Consider the following 22,246-nt stretch of genomic DNA (forward strand, 5'->3'; position numbering starts at 1 on the left):
AGCTAAGGAGACGGAGAGATGTCTTTACCAATTCCTCCCTTCTAGGTTCTTTTTTCACTTGCACAAAGTAGTGAATCAGGAAAATACATCAACTCGATAGAGAGCAGCCGGGGATCAGGAGGAAGGCAAGCAGCGTCTCCCACAGAAAGGAGCTGAGAACACAAACTCCCAGGCTTTGCTTCTTTTGGCTGAGGGGTAAACTGACTCCCCGACTCCCAGAAATGTTGGCAGCGGCTCTCGGCATGACGGGGGAAGAAGAAGAGGGGAAAAGGGGGGGAAACGGGAGAAGGGAGAGAAAGAGGGAAAAAGAGAGGGAGAGGGGGAGGATGAAGGAGGGAGAGGAAGAACTAGAGGAAGGGGAGAAAACGGAGAGGAAGGGGAGAGAAACGTCAGGAAGATCTGGAAGTTGAAAGTGAGCCTGCAGAGAGCTGGACCAAGGCTTCGACACGGGCTTTTCCTTGAGGAGAGCATCACCTCGTTTCTTCGCTGTTGATACACAGGTTGTCCCTAGGCTGAGTCTTAGAAGCCAAAGCTCCCGACCTCTTCACCCAGCCCAGTTCCTCCCCTGTCCAGCCCCCGGGGCACCTTCCAAGAAAGTGGGAGAATGGGGAGGGGGGTCTCTTTGGGGCGGGGCTACGCTCTTCACTTCTTCTCCAGTCCGCGGGGCGGTTCGCTATGTTTGCATAGATTATGCTAATGACCCTCAGACCGCCTTCTTGCCATCCCCGGCTCCCGGGAGGTCTCTGACCCGGTGCAGCCGGCAAAGGTGAATAAATTATGCTAATGAAGCAGAGGTTCCGGCGCGGGGGCGTGTGTGGGGGATCCAGGATGGAGAGGCTTTGGGAAGGGGGGGCGTTCGGTGGCTCCAGCGCGCGCGCACACGCACACACACACTCACACACACACCCTCTGAAGGATATTTAAGGCTCACACTCGGGGAGCTGCAGCTACAGTCGGGGAGCAGCTCCTTCACGCGGACGCTCGGTGGTCCTTGGGGGGCCGTCACCCCTTCTTTCTCCATCCGCCCTCCCTCCTTTCGGCGACCCCATCTGCTCTGACTTCTTTCGGCATCGCTCCCCTCCTTCTCCACGTTTTTTCCTCTCCTTTTTCTGCCCGGAGCTGAATCATCGTAGGGAAACCCACAGCCCGGCGTGTGTGGGAGAGACCCCCACAGCCAATTCATAATAAGACCCGGGACCGAGCCCGGCAACAGGTCGGGCGGGCCCCCCACCCCGGCCCGGCGCGGCTCCTCGGGACCCCCCCGGCCGCTCCCGGGACCCCCCGGCCGCTCTCGGACCTGGGGCCCGGGGGACGTGCAGGGGCCGGAGGTCTGCGGGCGCCCCCGGGAGGAGGACGCGGCTGGGCTCGGTGACACGGGGGCCCCTCCAGTCCGCCCTGCCTGCGCCAGGTTCCGCGGGCAAAGTCCGCCCGAACTTTGGCGTGACCCGCCTCCCCTCTTTCTTTGGCTCCCCTCTTTCTCTTCTTTCCCGGTTGCTCGCGGAGGTCGGAGGCCGGAGCCGGCCGAGCCCCCTCCGTCATGCTGGGGAAGGGTCAGGCGGGGAAGGGAGGACGCGCCGGGGCCGAGGAGCCGGGCTGGGCGGCGGGACAGCGCCGCCCCCGGGCCTGGGCGCCCGGCTCGCTGCTGCCGGCCGGCCTCTCCCTGCTCTGTGCCACCGCCTGCCTCTACCTGGGGGTCCGGACCAACCACCTGCAGGCCAGGATCTCGGCCATCGAGGCGGCCAAAGCGGAGCCGGCCTATCCGCTGCTGCCGGCTTCCTGGGACCGACTGGAAGCAATGATGCAAGAAAGGATGGAGCGACTTCTGGCTCAGGTGTGCTGGAAGCCTGGGTGGGGCGGGGGGGGGGGGGGGGCGCCTGCGAGCCTGGGGCATGGCCCGGGTGCCTCCCTAGAGGTAGGAGCTAGTCCGGGAATCTTAGTGCGTGAGGGTCCGGTCTGCGGCCCCAGCTAATGCCAGCGTGGGAGGGAAGTCCGAAAGTGCCCGGGGTGGCTCTTGTCTTTGGAGGGAATCATCCGGACTGAAATGCGTTTCTCGTCTCCCACTGCATGGGACTTATTCCACTCAGGCATGATATCTGTGCATTCCAAGGCCAGTCGAATACAGGAGAGATCTAGGCGTTTAAGATGTCAAGATTTCCTTGAAAAAAGGGAATTTCCTTATGGTTAAATCACAAAATATGCCACATGTTTCTTCAAGAAAACAAACAAACAAACAAACAAACATGGGTGTTGTTTTTAAGGATCCTAGTGCTGGGGAGTTTTATGACTGCAGAAGCCTTTGAGTACATATTTAGGGGGAACAAAAGTTCCAGCTTCTGGCTCCTCTAGTTGAGGGTGGTTTCCCAACATTGTTGGAAGCTTTTCTGGGACTTGGAACTGTTCACTGCAATGGAGAGAGTCTTAGTCCCCATCGCTCTGCAGTTAAACACCTCAAGGTAGTTGACCTTCAGATGGAAAATGTTGCCTGTTTCTTCGTCGTGTGTTTTCAGAGAAGGGCAACATCTTGGTGCATATGCTTGAGGTGGGGGAAGGGGAGAGGACCCATGTTATACAAGTCCAGCAGCCCTGATAACATTTCAATTGTCATTTTCTTTTTTTAGGGCTGGGTTACTGTTACCTCTTGACAGAAGTCCAAGTACAGAAGTTAACTGTTAGTTATGCAGGCTATCAAATAGTGGCAAATCCCTCTTAAGCCCAAAGGGCTGCCAAATAATTCTATTCATAAAAGAACTGTTAAGCTATTGTTAATACCTCTTCTTTCCCTCCACAGAAATCCTATGAGCATTTGGCTAAAGTAAGAATCGCCAGAGAATCACCTCTAGAGTGTAACTGCCCAGCAGGTAAACGATTTAACAATCTTTTCTTCCCATTGGAAGAGAAAAAAAAAACCTCTCTTGTCTGTAAACTATGACTGTAATGTTAATGGTGATCAAGAAATCTGGAATCAGTAGTTTAACAAAATGAATGTCCCAATCAAGAGAATCAAAGCCCCAGGTATGCTATGTGGCATACCTATAGTCACTGTGAGAAAGCAGAGGAGATAAAAATAATCTTCAAGGTAAATATAGGCAATATTCCAATTGGTATGTACCCATGGTGAAAATAAGCATAGGTATTTTTTTTTAGATTCCTTATTTACCATTATTTCCTTCCCAATTTGTTAGAGTCTTACATTTTAGGCCACCTTCCCCCCAGTTTCCACCTACTTTTTGTTGGTGTTAGTGTTGTTCAAAATGTTTTCCTGCCTCTACTCTAAGGTACAATGAAGGACTAGAGGTCTTTATATTTTGTGACTTCCATTAAAAGTCACTGTTTCCAAATGTATGACTAAGAGAAGGTGTTTTAGAGACTGATATCATTCTCCTGTGATTTGCTGACTTTTGGTGTCTGTAACCCTTCTCTTCCCTACACTTCTGTAAGAAGGTAGATTTATCATGTAGAAAGGTAGAAGGAATAATGAAACAAAGGAATAGCAATCTTAAATGAAGTAATAATAGTGTTAATATGCAGTAGACTTCCTAGTCTGTGAAGATATTTTTTGGCTCTCTTAACTATTTCATACACATGAATGTGGCCCTTGGGAAAAATCCTAGTGGAGTCCTACTGATATAAACCATTCATAAGTCCCAGGGGACCTGTTCTTTCACCTTTAAAAAAGACATGCTAATGCATTCATTCATAAGTATTTCTTTCTTCATCAATCATGCAAAATTCAATCTTTCATGCTTTCTAGTCTCCTCGTTGAGACTGATTCCTTGTAGAGAGAGAAAAATCATTTCTTGGATTTTTTCATCTTCTGTGTTTCTCCCTTCTTGTTGACTACTTATTTTGACTTCTAAAAGCTAAAGCTTTTATCATACCTTTTCTGATGTTTAATTCCATTATATTCTAGGGAAAGTGAGGTAAGGCACAGACTTTAGAACTGAAAAATATCATAGGGATTCTAGTCCAGGCTTCTCATTTTTATAAATGAGGGAACTGAAGGGGAGGGAAATTGAGTGACTTGCCAAAGGGCATGCAGGTTGTAAGGAAAAGATGCAGGATCAAAACTAAGTTCAAATCCTTGATGATTTAACATTTTATGATTGGGTTTCTCAAATACTTCATTGACTAGGACAGGTGTGGATCTGTCTTTAAAAATGAAGTCTTTGATTTGGAAGATATGAACATACATATACACTCTATGAAAAGCAAAGAGTTAAGACTGGATCTTTGTCAGCTAATCTTAGTTATTTTATATTGGAGTATACTTCAGAAGTCAGATATTCAAGGAAGGCACTTCCTTAGCACAGGGAGTATTCACAACAAACTCATCAGCCTAGGGATGACTGAAATTCCCGGTGACAGTTGGTATAGGACTTTACTGATCATGCTACTTACAGTTCAGCTTCTTCTGTACTTAGGAGCCATGTGAAAAGTGTGGAACATTCCTGTAAGAATAAATAGTTATATTAATTACATTTTTTGTGCAGTGACAGCATTTTAAAATGAAGGATATAGTTGTACCAATTTCATCTTTGCTTTTACTAAAATTATCCATATTTCTCATGGCTTAATATTGATTGGATATTAAAGCCTGGACATAATTCTAAAGATAAAACCATGTGAAGAAAGATATTCAGTTTTGAGTTTACATTATGTCATCTTGGGGCAGCAAAGGGAACAATTATCTTCCTTAACATGTTAACTGAATAAATGGATTGCCATACTACTTTTGGTAAATGGTCATTTGTTTTCTAGGAACAGGACCTCTGCTTTGTGCTTGCCATTCATTGCCAATTTTCAAAGCCTTGTTTCCTTGCTACCACTAGAGCTCCACATTACATCAGTTTTTACCTGAACATACTGGAGAGACAAACATCTGGAACTTTACATTCCAATACACTGCATCAAACAGGCTTGAACTGTAAAATCAGAATGGGATTTATGGTTTCTCAGTTATTTTTCTGCATTTTTTCCCATTGTGAAGAAACTACAGGTATCTTCAATACAAAGACATTATTTTGAGATGTCTCCAGGAAAATTGGTTATTATTATTAATGTTAATGAGAAGTTGCCTGGACAAAACAATTAGAAAGAGGATATAGTGCTTATCAGATTGTTTGGCTCTAGCCCTCGTTATTATACAATATATAAATATATTTAATATTATATATGTATATTAACTGGGTTATTATATATTGGGCAGTATGATTTGAGTTCCTGACCTTAACCAAATAGTCAAAAAGACAAATCTATGACTGGACAGAAACAGTATTATTTTGTTTGTGTTCACTTGAAATTGTTTTTGAAAGGTTTCAGACTCAGCAGAATTTGTTCTAGAGGGGGCTGAGGCAAATCTGACAGGTCTGCCAGGCTTAATTTACAAACAAAACATAGCAGATCTACAAACATTTATAGAGCCTTCCCCAACTGAGGGGAAGTTATACTAGTTAGAATTTCCTTTTGAAAATATAGATAAAAGTTAGTTCCCTGTGAATGTCAAAATTGATCTCCTATAGGATTTTCCCCCTAATTAGCAGTTCCTTAAGCCCTTTAGGTCAAGAATGAAAGAAACTAGTTAACTAGACACATTTGGAGGTTGGTCATGAAACAACAGTGGTTCCCAAGAACTTTGAGAGGTGTAAATCTGTCCCTCTTTCCAGACACCAAATATGATTTATAAAGAGAAGTAGCTTAAGCATCTGACTTATTTTCTCATTGAGTTTCTTGAGCTCAGGAATAGTTAGTTACCCCCTCCCTCACCCGCCACCAAATGTTGCTTAAAAAAAAAACAAAACCCATACAAACTGAAGCTCTGTTCAGCAGAATGTTTGATTTAGCAGGAGCTGAGCCATGGAAAGGCAGTCAGCTTCCGTGGCTTGGCATCTGCAGAACTTAACCCTCTTAGAAGAGTGCAAATTGGCTTCTTGCTACAGCTGCAAGGATTCCTCTTCTGGACTTTTGCTCAACATTCTCCAATGTCCTGCATGAGGTATGCATTCACCAGGTGCACTGCCAGTAAGGCATTGCTGTGCCAGCTGATAAGGACCTCTGGCATCAGCAGGCTGGGAGCTAGCCAGCTGCTCAAGCACCGTTTGGAGCACAAGTCTTTCTGTGCCTTCCCTGAATATAGCTCCATCATTGGTGTTTTTCCTTGGGTAGAGAAGTTGGGCAGGAGAGGTAGTGTGGTGTAGTGGGTGGGCTGTCAGGAAACCTGGACTTTAGTCTTCATTCTACCAGGAACATTATTAGTCACTGCCACAATTAGCACCATATAATAAGAAATCATTAATAAAATTAAGGATCTGGGTTTGATGACTTTTTTTCCCTCTTCCATCTCAGTGAGTCCTTAGAGGATATTGATTGTTTCTTTTTTATTTTAAAGAAAAATAATTTATGTTTCTGTGGTAGAGTTAATTTAGTTCATCATTAAGAGTAACTTGATTTTTTTAATTTGAAATGAATAGTATAGCAATGATCAGATAATGAGTTACTTTAACCTATTTGTCTACCCCCCTTTTTGTTTTCCAGGGTGGGGTAAGGAAGGGCCAAGATGGACTTGGGAATTCATTGGTATAGGCAACATTTATTCTCTCACCCTTCATTTCAATTCCCTCTCCAAGGCAGCTGGGCAATTTTTCTGCAATTTATAAGCTGTAGGGGTATTGAGAAGTTAAATTATTTGTACAGTGTCATATAGCCAGCAGATGTCATGGATTAGACTTGAACTTAGGTCTTCTTGACTTGAACCCAGCTCTTGTACTCTTTTGGAGGCTAGCTTCCTATCCTCTAGAACTCTCAATTCCTTAATGTAAATAATTTTGGATTCTCCATTATATGTCCATATTCCAGTACTTTCCCCCCATCTCCCCGATAAGAGATACCAATTCAAGTCTCAAGCTTGATTAAATTTAATAAAACATTTATTAAAAGCATCTATTATGTGTACATCAACTCTACTGGGGCCTGATGATACAATACTACAAAATGATTGCATCTTCCCTCAGAAAATTTATATTCTCTAGGACACTGTGAAATTTCTTTCTTTCTTTCTTCCTTTCTTTCACCAAGCCCTGGCTTTCCCATCTGTTATGCCTGTTTCATAAAAACTTAGATGACAACAACAGAAATTGAGATTTTTGACTTAGAGAAGGGTTTTTGTTTTGGGAGAATAGAGTCAGGGATGACCTAATTATGATACCAATATTTATATATTGTTGTTGTTTGTCTTTCACTCTTTTTTTTGTTTGTTTTTGCAAGGCAAATGGGGTTAAGTGACTTGCCCAAGGTCACACAGGTAGGTAATTATTAAGTGTCTGAGACCAGATTTGAACCCAGGTACTCCTGACTTCAGGGCCGGTGCTTTATCCACTGTGCCACCTAGCTGCCCCTTGTCCTTCACTCTTGAAGAAGACCATGACATCAGAGAGGTGACAAGCACATGAATTAGATTTGAGTGAGGGGGAGCTGTGCTAAGTCACCAGCTTCACTTTCTCCTCTGGAGTCATCTGGCCAGATATGAATCAGAAGGACTGGAGAGGACCTGGGATTCGAGATAATCTGGGTTAAATGACTTGCCCAGGGTCACATGGTTAAGAAATGTTACGTGAACAAAGTCAAATTTGAACACAGGTCTTCCTGGACTGGTGCTCTTTCCACTGTGCCACCTAGCTGCCCAACAGATACATATTATGTTGAAGATGATCAAAGGAGAATGGATTTAGATTTGAAAGAAACCTCACAATCTCTTATTTCATAGATGGGGACACTGAAGCCAGGGATGGTGGGTACCTTGCTCAAGGACCTGTAGATAACCAACAAGCATTCAAACACCTATTTCCATATTTGCATGATTTATTCATTTGATAAGCATTTATTCTGTGCCAGATGATATACTAAACCTGAGGCTTCACAGAAAAGCAAAACCCAGCCCCTGCCCTCAGGAAACTTCCAATGGGGAGATAACATGCAAACAAATAGACACAAATAAGATCGAATTCAAAGTCAATGTTCCTCCTAAAGAGCTATTCTATGTCCCCATTGCAGGGTGGTTAGGACAGCACTGGAACTGGGTAGACTCATTTTTCTGAGTTCACATCTGGCATTAAACACTTGTGGTGTGACCTTGGGCAAGTCAATTAACCTCATGTGCCTCAGTTTCCTCATCTGTAAAATGAGTTGGAGAAGGAAATGACAAACCACTCCAGTATCTTTCCCAAAGAAACTCCCAAAGGACTCTTGAAGAGTTGGATGTGATTGAAAAAATGGCCAGGTGTCATGAAATGTCTCCCCTGAGTGGAGTGAATGGTATTTGCATTGATTATAAGCCCTCTCTCTCAGGAACTTGTAGAAGTTTGTTTCCTTGCTTTTCAAAAAAAAAAATTGTAACATAGATAACCATATGCTTGGAGGGTTTAGAGGAAGTCTGGTCAAAGGTAAGAGGATTCACCAGATAACTTTCAAGGAACTTCTAATTCTAGGAAAACTACTATACATAAAGTTAGAATAATTTTATGTGATTGAGGGAACACATCTGAGTGCTTTAGTCCTTTGTGACTAATACTCCAGTCCTTCATTTTAGCATCTAAAAAGACTTAATTTTGAATATGTATGACCTCTCCATCATGTGTGAAGAACTTTTCATTATCTTGCATTGAGTATGTTTTACTTTATCTTATAAAACTTGCACTTCCCATGAACATGGTTTTCTACTTATGCCATACATTTTTTTTAAAAAAACTAGTCACACAAAGAATGGAAAGATTGTGCCCAGTTAAGGGGATATTAATGTTGAGATTTTCAGCTGTGTAATAGCAATGAACAGCCAGAAACAGTTTGTTGAAAGCAAGCAAGGTAAAAATTCTGTAAATATTATTTAAATGACAATCCCAGGCATTCCATCCCTCTTGAAATCTGAATGCCCTAAGAACATTCCTGCTAAATTGTTTCAAACCTAACGAGTGTACCAGTTTTGGCCTAACATTTTCAGCCAGTCCAGTAGTGACAGCTGGCAAAATGCCCTGTCACCCAGGGGAACCGGGACAAATTGCTTTTGAGCAGTCTTTATTTTTCTTAGCTTCTTTTTCCTCTTTTCTGCTTCTTATTAGGAGGCTAGTCCTTGAAACTCTGTTTTCTCTTTGTTATCTTAGTAATTTTGTTATTCCATTAGGTAGGTCTTATTTAAGAGGGGGAAAAACAAAGCTGTTTGAGTTTGTTTTTCTTTCTAGCTCATTTGTAGAGTACCTAGATTTAAAAGGGTTGTTGAGTCATGGGTTGATGACTACATGATGACTGGAAAGCCAACTGTACTGAGATATCATGTTAACAGAATTTGCTCTCTAGATTTTCCAATTAATTTTTGGGATGAATGGAGGGAATCCCCAGCTTCTGCAGGATCTGGAAAAATGAATAACCAACTCTGTTGGAGATATTAGTGAGAAAAATCACCTATAAACAATTGTTTGACTATCTAGAGGAGTATTACCTCCCAAAGAGCAACCCCCAAGGAATAAATATAAAGATAACTTTAATTCCTATTTTCTTTAGTGGAAAAGATCCAAAAATCATTTCAAAGAGGTATTTTTATCTTAACCAACTACTTAAGAAACATGACTTTTGATGGTTGGGGGAATGGGGAAAATGGGAAAACCATAGATGAACTCACTCATTGCTGTGTGCTAGAGCCTAGCAGGTGACCACTGAACAGAGAAATATCACAGAATCTTTTGGGGTGACAAGATGAATTAAGTTCTGCACAGTTGTTTACTTTTTCCTAATATGCAATTTCCCCCCATTTGAATTTTTAAAAATATTATGGCAGAGTGAATTCTTAGAAGAGAATGGTTATTATCATCAGATTTGGTTCAAGAACACGATTTTCTTTAATTGACTTAATTGCCAAGGTTTCTATTGACTTTTTAAAAATATAAAAATATAAAAAAAGAATAGGACAAACAGAAATGTTAATCTCATAAGAATTAAAATAGAATGTTTTGATATTACCTCTGAAAAATGCACATACATATATAACACATATAAATTATGCATATATGCACTTACAATGTACACAATGTACATATACCATGTACATTACAAACATAATCATACACTTATTATATATGTATATGTATATATATATATATATATATATATATATTTAAAATCTGCCTTGTATGAAAGACTTATATCTCTCTATACTTGTACACATTAAAATCATTCAAAGGGCAGGGTTCATTGATGACTACCACCAGGTGGCAGACACCTTCCTTTTCACCAACTTTCTGTTTTGGTCTTTCAACTGGGACCATGAGGCAGAGAACTTTGTTTCTTTCAGAATAGCATAATTTTTTTTTTTCACCACTCTAGTCAAAAAATTCCATTGCCTTCTTAACCTCCAGGATCAAATATAAAATACTCTGAATTTTGTTTGGTTGTTTAAAAAAATCATTATTTATTTTTAGCATTGCTTTGAAATTTTTTCTGTTTTAAATTCTCATCATCTCTCTAGTCTCTCCCTCTATTGTGAAAGCAAGCAATATGATATCAATTAAACATGTAAAATCATGCACATTAGCTGCATCACAAAAAATACCCCCCCCAAAAAAGAAAAAAATATACTTCAATTTGTCCTCAGAGTCTATCAGTTCTTTTTCTGGAGCTGGGTGGCATTTTTCATCATGAGTCTCACAGAATTGTCTTGATTGTATTGATCAGAGTAGCCAGTTGACCATTGTTATTTGCTATTACTATACATAATGATCTCCTGGATCTTCTTACTTCTTTCTATGTCAGTTCATTTAGGTCTTCACACATTTTTCTGAAACCATTCTCTTCCTCATTTCTTATAAGATTCTATTAAAATTATTTATTATAACTTATTCAATTTAGCATCCCCTCAATTTCTAATCCTTTGCCTCTACAAAAAGAATCACTCTAGATATTTTGGTACACATAGGTCCCTTTCCTTTTTCTTTGATCTCTTTTAACAAGTTTGGACAAATATTGCTAGGTCAAAGGATATGCACGTTTTTAGTCCTTTGTCATGGTTCCAAATGGTTGGACTAGAGCATTGTTTTTTCATATCCACTCCACAATGGTATGAGATGATCACAACTAATACTCCTCTTGTTAGTTCCCTTCTAGCTTCTTTATCTTTTTCTGTTCATAGTCCTACCAAATTCTGTCTGAATGCTTTCCATGTAGAGTTAGAAATGAACTAGATAGAGAGGGATTAGGTGGTACATTTCTCCCACCTACTTGCCCATCTTTACATCCTATCTTCTTTTCAAGATTGACATAGGTTGCTTTTGAGATATTATAGTATTCTTCCTCTACTGATCTGCATTTGCTAGCAAAAGATTTCATGAACTTCTGAGACCCAAAGGATTGATCATCTAGTAGCTAATCCTCTGGTGATAAGGGTCACCACACTCAGAAATCTGTTTCTCATATAGCACCGTGATGCTAGGCTTATCCTCTTGGTACCTTCCAGGTTTGACTGAATCCTGTAGAGCTATGAGGCTCAAACAGAATAACTTTTAAGTAGTTTCAAGCTAATTTTGTTAAATTTTCCATTTATTTGGAATCATAGAATATTTTAGCTCAGAAGTGGGAAACCTGATAATTACCCATTATACTTTCTTCATCCTGTAGAGGAAAAAAGGGGACCCAGACTGGTGAAATAATCAGCCCAAGGTCACAAAGCTAAAAAATGACTGAGAATGAACTTAAGCTGAGATGCTGAGGGTTCTTTCTTCTTTGCAACTTTGCTTCATATTTAGAACATTGTTTTTTTTCAGTCTGTTAATTCATAGGGAGAAATTCTAGACTGCCATGAAATAACATATGGGTTCACTTTAACTGGATTTTTTTGCCTGCCTTTAGCATTTACTTTCTCCGTCCTTAGAGTAGTTCTCAATATGTAGACATGCAGACATATTTCTAGCAATCCTTTGCTTTCCATCATTATTTCTTATGAACTCTCCATTTTAACCTTAGAGGACATAAAAGTCAAAGTACATAAACTCTCAGTGTCTGGTACATTTTCTCTCCATCTGCCAACCATTCATCCAAGAGACATTTCTTAAATGCCTACTGTCTGCCAGGTACTACAATAAGCACTGGGAAGACAAAGAAAGGTGATAATAATTACTGCTTTCAAGCAAAATACATTCTAATACAGGAGATAATATGCAAATAACTAGGTAAGTATATATACATAAATATATGAAATATGATATATAAAATGAAAGGTGATCTCATAGAAGGTCATAGCAGTTGGAGTCACTAGGAAAGATATCATGAAGAAGTTGGGATTTGAGTAAAGTCTTGAAGGAAGCTGGGACACCTAATGGGAAAAAGTGGGGAGGGTGACCATTCAATTCATAAGGGACAGCCATTACAAAGAAAAGATTTAGGAGTTGAAGAGTCATTTTTGAGGAATGACAAACAGGATCAGATTACAGAGTATGTAGAAGACTACAGTGAGAATGTGGAAGATTACACTGGTAAGAAGGGATTATTGCCTTGCTAGAGATTATTGAATGATCAAAGAATTTTACTTTAGAAAGGTTTTTAAAATTACATTGCAAGCTTAATATGAGTCAGCTGATGTGGTGCACTCTCCCCCTCTTTCCCCAAAGCAAATGTGTCCTTAGGCTGCATTTCTAGGACTAGATATTCTAGATAGGTATTCTCTAAATTGGTTCCACCATGTCTCAGGTATTGTATTTTGGACAGGGTGACATTTTTAGGGTGGACATTGATAGAAAATATTTTGAGGGGGTGAAGGACCTTAAGATCATACTATGTGAAGACTGACCTTAAAATTCAGCTTAGAAAAGAGACATGATATCATCCTTGATGTGTGTAAAGTATGTTAAGGTCCAGGCTAGTACTTAATTCTTTAAGGCGAAAGTATGAGTTGTGGATGGAAGTTATTGATAAAGGCAGATTTAGACTTGATGTAACAATTAGAGCTGCCCAAAAGAGAACAGGCTACTTATGGAGGTAAAGAGAATCTGGGAAGGTTTTCAAGTCTTGATGTTCACTTGTGAGGGATAGTGAAGAATGGAATATTTATGTAGCTCTGATTTAGATTGGCTGACTTCTGAGGGCCCTTCCCACCTTGAGATTCAGTTATTTTTGTGAACCATGCTAGAGATGATTTTGTGGTTGTTTTAGTCATTTTCAGTTGTCTGCACTCCCTGTGACTCTGTTTGATGTATTTTTATTTTTGGCAAAATACTGGAGTGGGTTTTTTTTTTTTTACCACTCTAGTGGTAGCTCATTTTGCAGATGAAGAAACTGAGGCAAACAAGGTTAAGTGACTTTCTCAAGGTCACAGGGCTAGTAAGTGTCTGAGGCTGTATTTGAATTCATAAGAAGATGAAGCTTCCTGATTCCATGCTCAGTGCTCTGTCCACTAGTTAGTTTTCCCCTTTATTCCTTGGAGGTTCATCATATCACCTCATCCTCCTTCAAAGAGCTGTAATTTAAAAAATGGATCCCAACTAAGCTATTTTCAAATCAATACTGTTCTTTATTTTTATGACAATTTTCAGTTTCTATCTCAGCTTTCTCCTTCAGCTGTTCCCTTATTCTTTAATTCCACTTTCTACATGAGGAAGTTGATTGATATTGCTGCAGTATGACCAATTATGCAGCAATCTGTCGTCACTTTTGGGTGCTTGCTTCTCAGGGCTGATTTTTGTATGGTGGAATGGTGCCATTGGCTCAATCAATAGTAAACACTCTTTTTCTTTACAGTTTACCTGCTGAAACTGTTCTTTCCCTGAAAAGGTACAATCTCTTTGAAAAACTAGGCTGTTGAAAGGAAGTCCACGTTTTCTATTTGTGAAAAATGGTTGAAAGGAAATGCATTCTGAGAAGTGCAAGCAAGCATTGATTTTACATGTCTTTAAAGAGCAAAAAGAAAAATATTTATTTTTTCCTTTTTTCAGATTTTTGGCTAAGGTGAATGAAATACATACAAAGAGGCATGGAAACAATCTAAATACATATTAGAATCAGTCTATAACAAGATGCTTCTGAAGGAGATAGGAAAGAATACCTTTTGATTCCCCTCAGAGTGAACTTGTATTATTATTTGTCTGCTCTTTACTGTAATCACCACTGGTGGTTAGAAGTCCTTTGGCAAAGGTGATGACAGAGATATCTTGAATTTCTGGGTAGGCAACAGAATCATACAGACACCATGACTATGTGGGATATTAACTTGGGTGAAATGTTCATTTTTTCCTTTAGAATGCAGACTACATAGGGGCAGCTAGGTGGTGTAGTGGGTGGAGCACTGGCCCTGGAGTCAGGAGGACCTGAGTTCAAATCTGACCTCAGACACTTAATAATTTCCTAGCTGGGTGATCTTAGGCAAGCCACTTAACCCCATTGCCTTGCAAAAAAAAAGCCAAAAAATACAGACTACATGATACCTATGTACTCAAGAAGAAGGTTCTTTTTATTTTTTTTTATTTTACTAGAATGTATTTAATTCAATAGATTAAAATTTTCATGTTTGATTTCTAAAAATCTTATAGACACAGGAGAGTTCTCCCATTAATGTGAAGATCTATACTGAAATCTTGAAAATTATTACTCAGTCTTGAATGGATGCTTAGTACAGAGCCTAGCACTTTTACTTTATAAATACTTATTAATTATTGGCAAATTGGGGCAGCAAAGTGGTACACTGGGGAGAGTGCCAGGGCCTGGAGTCAGGAAGACTCATCTTCTGGAGTTCAAATTTAAGCTAGAATACTGATTGAGTCACGCATGATCTGGAGAAGGAAATAGCAAAGTACTCCATTATCTCTGCCCCAAAACCCCCAAATGGGGTCGTGAAGAGACAGACATGACTAAAACAAATGAATAACAAATTGACACAAAAAATTTAACAAATGAATAGATTTGGGCATAGAAAGATTATGTCTATGGGGAAACTAGTTTTTTCTAATTCTTTAACAATAATTAATAACACACATTTACATAGTGAAGTGGAATATTGGAATGAATGCCAAATTTGGAGTGAGAAGACCTTGGCTTACATCCTAGGGCTTCTGTTACTAATTACTTGTATGAACCTGAGCAAATTTTATTTTTCCTTGCTCCATTTGTCAGTGGAGAAGATTGGACTAGATGATTTTCAAAGTCCCTTCTAGCCTTAACTCCCATCTATGATGCAAGAAGCATTGAATTCACAACCACCTGAGTGATGGGGCAATGGAGCATTATTTTCCTCCATTTTACAGAGGAGAAAGTAAAAGTTCAACTAAGTTAAGTTGGAGGTTAAATGTTGGAATCAGGACAATGAATTTCTAAATCCTTTTTTTTTCTTTTTCTTTTTTCTTTCCTTTTTTGTTTTTTTGCAAGTCAGTGGGGTTAAATACTTCTCAGTCTCTGGTGCTTTTTGAGCTGCTTTTTTTTTTTGAGAGTACTTTCTGAATGTAGTGTTTGGTTCATATCTGGAATGAAGCTTATGGGGTGCAATTGAAGTCAAATTTTTAGAATAGCCTTAAAAAGTGTATTTATTTTCACTGTTGAAAATATCTAGAATTGAACCAAAATGTATGAACAAGATAATTAAAGAGCTTCCAATGCCCTGTACCTTTTGAATCTTAGCTATTATTTTAAGTGCCACTTCTTAAATATGTTAGTCACTGGCCATTTGTGGGTCAAAATGTCAATCTTACAGAATGAAGCCCTAAATGTTTTGGTCAAATATTCAATTAAGGAATCAGGGCAGTTGCCACAGGACAAAGGAAAGAAGAAAGGATAGAAAGAGAGAAGAGGCAGGGGTTTCCTATCCTCCCACTACAGATGTTCTGAATGACACTTCCTGCAAAATCATTGTTGGCTTTTGGATAACAATGAAATATGAACAAAGTAACTTAGAGAATAAGTGAAGATTCCATTATCAGCTTTTCCTTGTCTGTTGAAGAGTTGGTTTTGGACTAGAGAGTGGTTCTAGATCAGAGCTATCAAACAAATGGTCCATGGTTCACCTATGGCACAACACATTCTCGAGTGTGGCCTGAATCACAGTAAAATATAATTGGAAAATATTTAACAAAATAAAAAATATAAAAATCATAAATAATATTACATTTTAAAACTAAGTCAATATACAACGTGGAGAAATACTTATGTACAATTTAGTGACCCTTGTTTCTATTTTCTATTGATTTCACTGTTCTAGATGATTCAGTACTTTCTTCACATCCTGAGTTTGCTCATATGCTAAAAGTGTTAGTTCCATCACTGTTTATATAATCTATAAATATATTTGACCAAATCCCTATAATCTTAGAGGAAACTGCTCAATTCAAGGAGAGAGCAGCCCACATTCTTCTCTGCCTACTTAAAATAAATAGGCACTTAAGAGGCAAAATCATAATGACTAGAAACAGACACAAACACAGACACAGACACAGACACAGATACACACACACACACAGACAGTATTTGAAGTAGAAGCAATAAAGATTTCCTTATATTTAAAAAAAAGATACTTCACACAATGCATAAACATTTGTTTAATGTTTACAAATATAGTTAGTTAGCATTGTGATGCTCAAAAAGGCTGCTAGGTGGGATAGTGGTTAGAAGGCTGGACTCATTGAGTCAGGAAGATGTGAATTCGAATTCTGCCTCAGACACTTATTAGCTATGTGATGCTGGACAAGTTACTTAACCACTCTCAGATTTAGTTTCTTCAGCCTTAAAATGGTGATGCTAATAAGACTTGACAATATCTTCTTATGTAACAATTATATAACAATGCTGTTTCAAGGATCAAATGAGATAACATATGTAAAGCACTTGGCAAACCTTAAAGCATCATATAACTGCCAGTTATTTATTACAATAAGTTATAATATATATTACATATATTATAAAAGTCTTCTGAAGTTTTAAATTTTAATACCTTAAAATAGTTATATATTTTAATGGAGATTCATTTGCTATATAACGTATATAATTATATTATAAACATACCAAATAATTGTATATGTAATATACTTATATTTATAAATGGATTTATCTACTTTATAACAATATAGTTATATATTCTAAATATATTATGTATTAAATAGCTATATATAATATTTATATTAATAAATAGATTCATATACTATGTAACATAAAGTTATATATTATAAACATATTTATAGGTAAAGCAACTATATATTAGGTATATATATATTATATACATACATAAATATACATATATTTGTATCTTCCTGTCATAGGAATTAAGGAGGTCCTATGTATTTATATATCATGCATGGAAAAAGGTAAAAGATTTAGTTCAAGAGTAGAAAATCACATTTATTGTATCTATATTCTTTGCAGTTCTATACTGGTTGAAGATCTATAGAATGCTTTCTTTACAGTATTCCAATAAGTTAGGTTGTTGTCATGTAGTCATTTTTCAGTTATGTCTGACTATTTTTGACTCCATTTCAGGTTTTCTTGGCAAAGATACTGAAGTAGTTTGCCATTTTCTTCTCCAACTCATTTTACAGATGAGGAAACTGAGGCGAACAGGAATAAGTGATCTGCCCAGGGTCACACAGCCAGTAAATGTCTGTTGCTAGATTTGAATTCAAAACTTTCTGGCTATCCATTGGGCCACTTAGGTACCCTAAGTTAAAACACACAAGTTCAATTCTCTTTTTAGAGCTGAGGAACCTGAAGGTGAGGAAGTTTGGACTTATCCAAAGTCTCACAGCTATTGTCAGAATTACAGTTTAAACCCAGGTCTCCTTCTCACCAACCCTTTTTGTTTCTGTTATATAATACCACCTCTTCGGTGTATTTTATCTCCCCATAAAATTGCAAGGTTGTTTGTGATGAGATATAACAGAAAAGAGCGAAGAAAACTTTCAGAAATAGCTTTCTTAATCTTTCCAAAATATATAATAGAGAGATCCTCATCCTTCATTCTAGAAAGAACAGCTTTTAAAGGGGACAAAGGAGTTGAGAGACAGGAAAGGATTCTTTGTTTTTCTTGTTCTAGTACAGGCTTGATTTATTTGTACTTTCTCCATGCTGACCAGAGCTAAAGATTATCTATTATACATTTAGAAGATTTAGATGAATTTCTAGCTAGGTTGCACAGTGGGTAGAGTGCTGAGCCTAGAGTCAGGAAGAAGTGAGTGTAAATATGCTTCAGATACCAACTCCATGACCCTGGACAAGTCACTTCACCTTTGCCTGCCTCAGTTTCTCTATGTGTAAAATGAGAATAATAATAGCCCCTATTTCTCAGGGTTCTTGTGAGGATCAAATGAAATGTTTGTAAAGTGCTTTGCAAGTCTTAAAATGCTTTGTGAATATAAGCTGTTATTAGCCAACTTTAGCTATTTTGTACAAAGGCCATGTTTTTTGCACTCTTAGAGATCTTTGCAAATATATCATATTTGCAAAGATATAGTTGATTTTTTGGGGCTATTTAGTCCTTAGGCCCCTAAGTCATGTTGGTTGGTGCTATTTAGGGTTGTCATTTGATTTAGCAGCTAGTAAATTGATTGAACCTCAGGGGCATATAATAATTTACCGTCTTCCTGGACAGACCAAAGTAAAGCAATGTCAATGTTTTAAAATAAGACTTACTTTCCTTCCAAGAAAAGACTCATAGAAAGGTGAAAAAAAGCTTTGTATTAGCACCAGTATATGTTCTTCTTAAAAATGCAGTTATAGTGATTGATCTTTCTAATTCCTTTCCCCCCTTTTTTCATTTTCAAAACTCCTATGTAAAATTTTTGTCCAATTTGCATTAAAAAATTTTATTACAATGTAAGATTTCTTTTAGGCTTAGACTGATTTTTTTTAAAGACCTAGCCTGGGTGTTAATGCTAAATGGTATAGCTATATTATATGCCACTGGTATTACTGGCTCCAGAGTCAGTATGACCCCTGATATACTGGCTGTGTGACCCTGTGCAAGTCATTTAAACCTCTTAGTGATAAAAACAAGTCTTTAAGACTTGTTTCAATCAGTCAACTTAACATATAGTTTTAATTTTAATTTTTTTGTGGGACAATGGAGTTAAATGACTTGTTCAAAGTCACACAGTGTGTCTGAGTCCAGATTTGAATTCAGACCCTCTTGACTCCAGGGTGGGTGTTCTATCTACTGAACCACTTAGCTGCCCTCAACTGACATTTATCAAATCCCTTCTGCATGTGACAACTGTTGCCCTAAACACTGGGGATTCCAAGAAAGGCAAAAACTAGTCACTACTTTCAAAGAGCTCTCCATCTAAGGAAATAGTTGCAGAATAGGGGCTAAACTGCATTGGCAGAGAGAGTTTTCTTATCTGGAGTTCCCTATAATAAAATCAAAAGTCTGATAAGAAAAAAATTATATCTAATTTTTATCTCTGATTTTTTTGTTTTTGTTTTTGCAAGGCAATGGGGTTGTTACTTGCCCAAGGTCACACAGCTAGGTAATTATTAAGTGTCTGAGGTCAGATTTGAACTCAGGGCATCCTAACTCCAGGGCCACTGAGCCACCTAGCTTCCCTTATCCTTAATTTTTTAAAAAAAATTGTATTATAAAAATCACCAGTTCAAAGGAGAGGACACTCAAAGAAGGACCACTTTTACACCATCCTTAACAATGGTCAATTCAACTTGTGCTTGAAGTTATTTAGTGATGATGCACTTGAGACCTCTGAAGACAATCCTTTCTACTTTGGAGGATTAACCTTCCATAGACTCTAGGAATACCAGGCCCTTAGGATAGAGACAAACTGCTGTACAATTAGAATTCATCAAGTGTGTACTACTACAATCCTCATGGTAGGTAGACAGATGAAACAAAATGGTCTCTTCCTTCAACAAATTTATATGATTGGAGGAAGCAATGAGTAAACATACAAGTAAATGCTAAGGGTTTTGGGAGATGTCTGTTATTGTATATATTTCAGGAAATTATGACCCTGTGATGAGTCCAACCTTCTCTCTGAAAGGCTGCTATGAATGATCTTGGAAATGAACATTAAATGTGCTACAATGTTAAAATTCCTCATAGGAAGATGTAGCAAGGCATTAAGCTTAATTTTTAATTACATCGGCTTTGTGATTGTGCATGTGCTTTGTGATTGAAAAAAATGCAATTTTTCTTGAATAAATGAGTTTCAAACTCATGCTGAATATTTTCCTTCTGTATACACATCTACATGCAGCTAGAATTTGGGTATATACATTTATGCATATAACAGCATGTTTACACATATACATGAATGTATATACCCAAATAAATGTATATATGCCACAAAAAATTGAATCCATAAATGGAATTTGTTGTTCAAAGAACCCTAGGATAATAGAATTTCAGAGTTTGAAGGTGACACAGAAGTCTTCTAGTCCAAGTCCTATGTAAAAAGGGGTCATCTCTATACCATCTTTGACAATTAATTCAGTTTATGCTTGAAGTCATCTAGTGATGATGCACTTGGTACCTCTGAAGACAGTCCTTTCCAATTCTTGTATTGTTAGGGAATTTTCTGGAATTGAAATATTTCTCTGCACAATTTCTAGTTGTTTTATCACAGTGTCTAAGAAGACCTTGGTTTCATAAAATCTCAAAATAATCTTAAATTAAGGGGTAAAAAAAAAATCCTTTGGTTCATTGTGCTTCTTTGCTGGAGCCTTGGTGAAAATCTCTTGAAATCTTTTTTTAAGGGTTTTTTTTGCAAGGCAAATGGGGTTAAGTGGCTTGCCCAAGGCCACACAGCTAGGTAATTATTAAGTGTCTGAGACCAGATTTGAACCCAGGTACTCCTGACTCCAGGGCCAGTGCTTTATCCACTACGCCACCTAGCCGCCACCTAGCTGCCCTAGGGCAAATCTCTTAAATGAAACTTAGATACAGCTTCAGCCTGGAGGCCTTAAAAGATAATAATAGTACATAGGTAAAGCAATTTTAGAAAAGCTGTTTGATATACAAAATTTAGACCAATCAATCAAAAAAAGCATTCATTGAGAGCCTACTGTATGCAAGATACTACTGTGCTAAGCACTAGGGATACAAAAAGAGGCAAAAGACAGTCTCTACCTTTAAGGTGCTTACAGGCTAATGAAAAACAGTACAAGTATTTATTTCCTTACTACAAAAGAAATGCTTAAGACATGGAAAACTCACAATGGCACATTGACAAATACTTGATATATGAAACAGGATAAAAAAATGAACAGGAGAAGATGGACTATGCATACTGATTGGCCAGAAGCTATGGACCTTGAATGAGTTATTGGGCAGAGAGGATAAACTAGGATGAAAGTTTCCTGGGAGTCTTTAATTCATGGGAGAATATAATAGAAATGAAAAGTGTTTACAAGTCCTCTGACTTTCTCAATTGTCTTCTGTATTTATTTATGGGCTTCTGTGATTTTTGTGTGTGTTGGTTTAATTTTTCACAAAGCTGACATTTCATTATTTTTTTAAAGAAAATTGAGAAATATTTTAATGAACCCTGGTCACAAGAATCATAGCCCCTCTATTGGTTTTTTCCAAATATACTTTGTCTTTGGCAGCTATTTATAGTATATTATATCATATCATACAATATTATGTTATGTTATTTTATTCCATTCTGTTCTCTGCTCCCTGGAAATTGATGTTAAAGCATTTAATCTTTCCCCCCCTTCTACCCCATCATGCCAAAAAAAGTGATGGAGAATGAGACATGTTTTTGAAAATGGCTTGTTACAGAAATTTGTTTTGTTTCCTTATACATATTTGATAAAAAAAAGGTTCAGGTTTTCTTTATTCATTTTTTGGAGGGGATAGCGAAAGGGTAAATAAATAAATGCTCATTAATTGAAAGTAATTTTTTGAAAGGCTTCTAAGCTCTTTCTTCAGGCATACAGCCTTCTTGGTAGACTCTAAATATTACCATCATGCCCCCAAACAACAGCTACATCAAGGACTCCTTGTATGGAACTATCTTCATTTTATCACTTTTGCTTGATCACCAGTTACTAAAGCAAGGTGACACAGGTAACCTAACTGAGGTCCTACTAGCAAGGAGGAGGAAGGAAATCAGGAATAGCTGTCAGGACAATATTGTTATTGGGAAAATTGTCCTACTGGTAACTGGAGTTTCTCCAAAGATGAGGTCCTTCCATCTTTTATACTACATTTGGTAATAATAAGGCTGGACCACCAGGAGGTGTGATGGGGTTAATCTTTGATTAACTGATTCTAATTATTTGACCA

General features: G+C 38.3%; 1 protein-coding gene across 1 annotated transcript in view; it reads left to right on the top strand.

The window, feature by feature from the left end:
- Window positions 1–1,537: 1,537 nt before the first annotated feature.
- COL25A1 (collagen type XXV alpha 1 chain) overlaps window positions 1,538–22,246 on the top strand; it is a 551,557-nt gene continuing 530,848 nt past the window's right edge. Inside the window, exons 1-2 of the mRNA XM_074228733.1 lie at window positions 1,538–1,831; window positions 2,789–2,858. Coding sequence (XP_074084834.1) covers window positions 1,538–1,831; window positions 2,789–2,858 — 364 coding nt within the window. The remainder of the gene's footprint in view (window positions 1,832–2,788; window positions 2,859–22,246) is intronic.

This window comes from Macrotis lagotis, chromosome 3 (assembly GCF_037893015.1).
Source record: "Macrotis lagotis isolate mMagLag1 chromosome 3, bilby.v1.9.chrom.fasta, whole genome shotgun sequence".
Taxonomy (NCBI): Eukaryota; Metazoa; Chordata; class Mammalia; order Peramelemorphia; family Peramelidae; genus Macrotis; species Macrotis lagotis.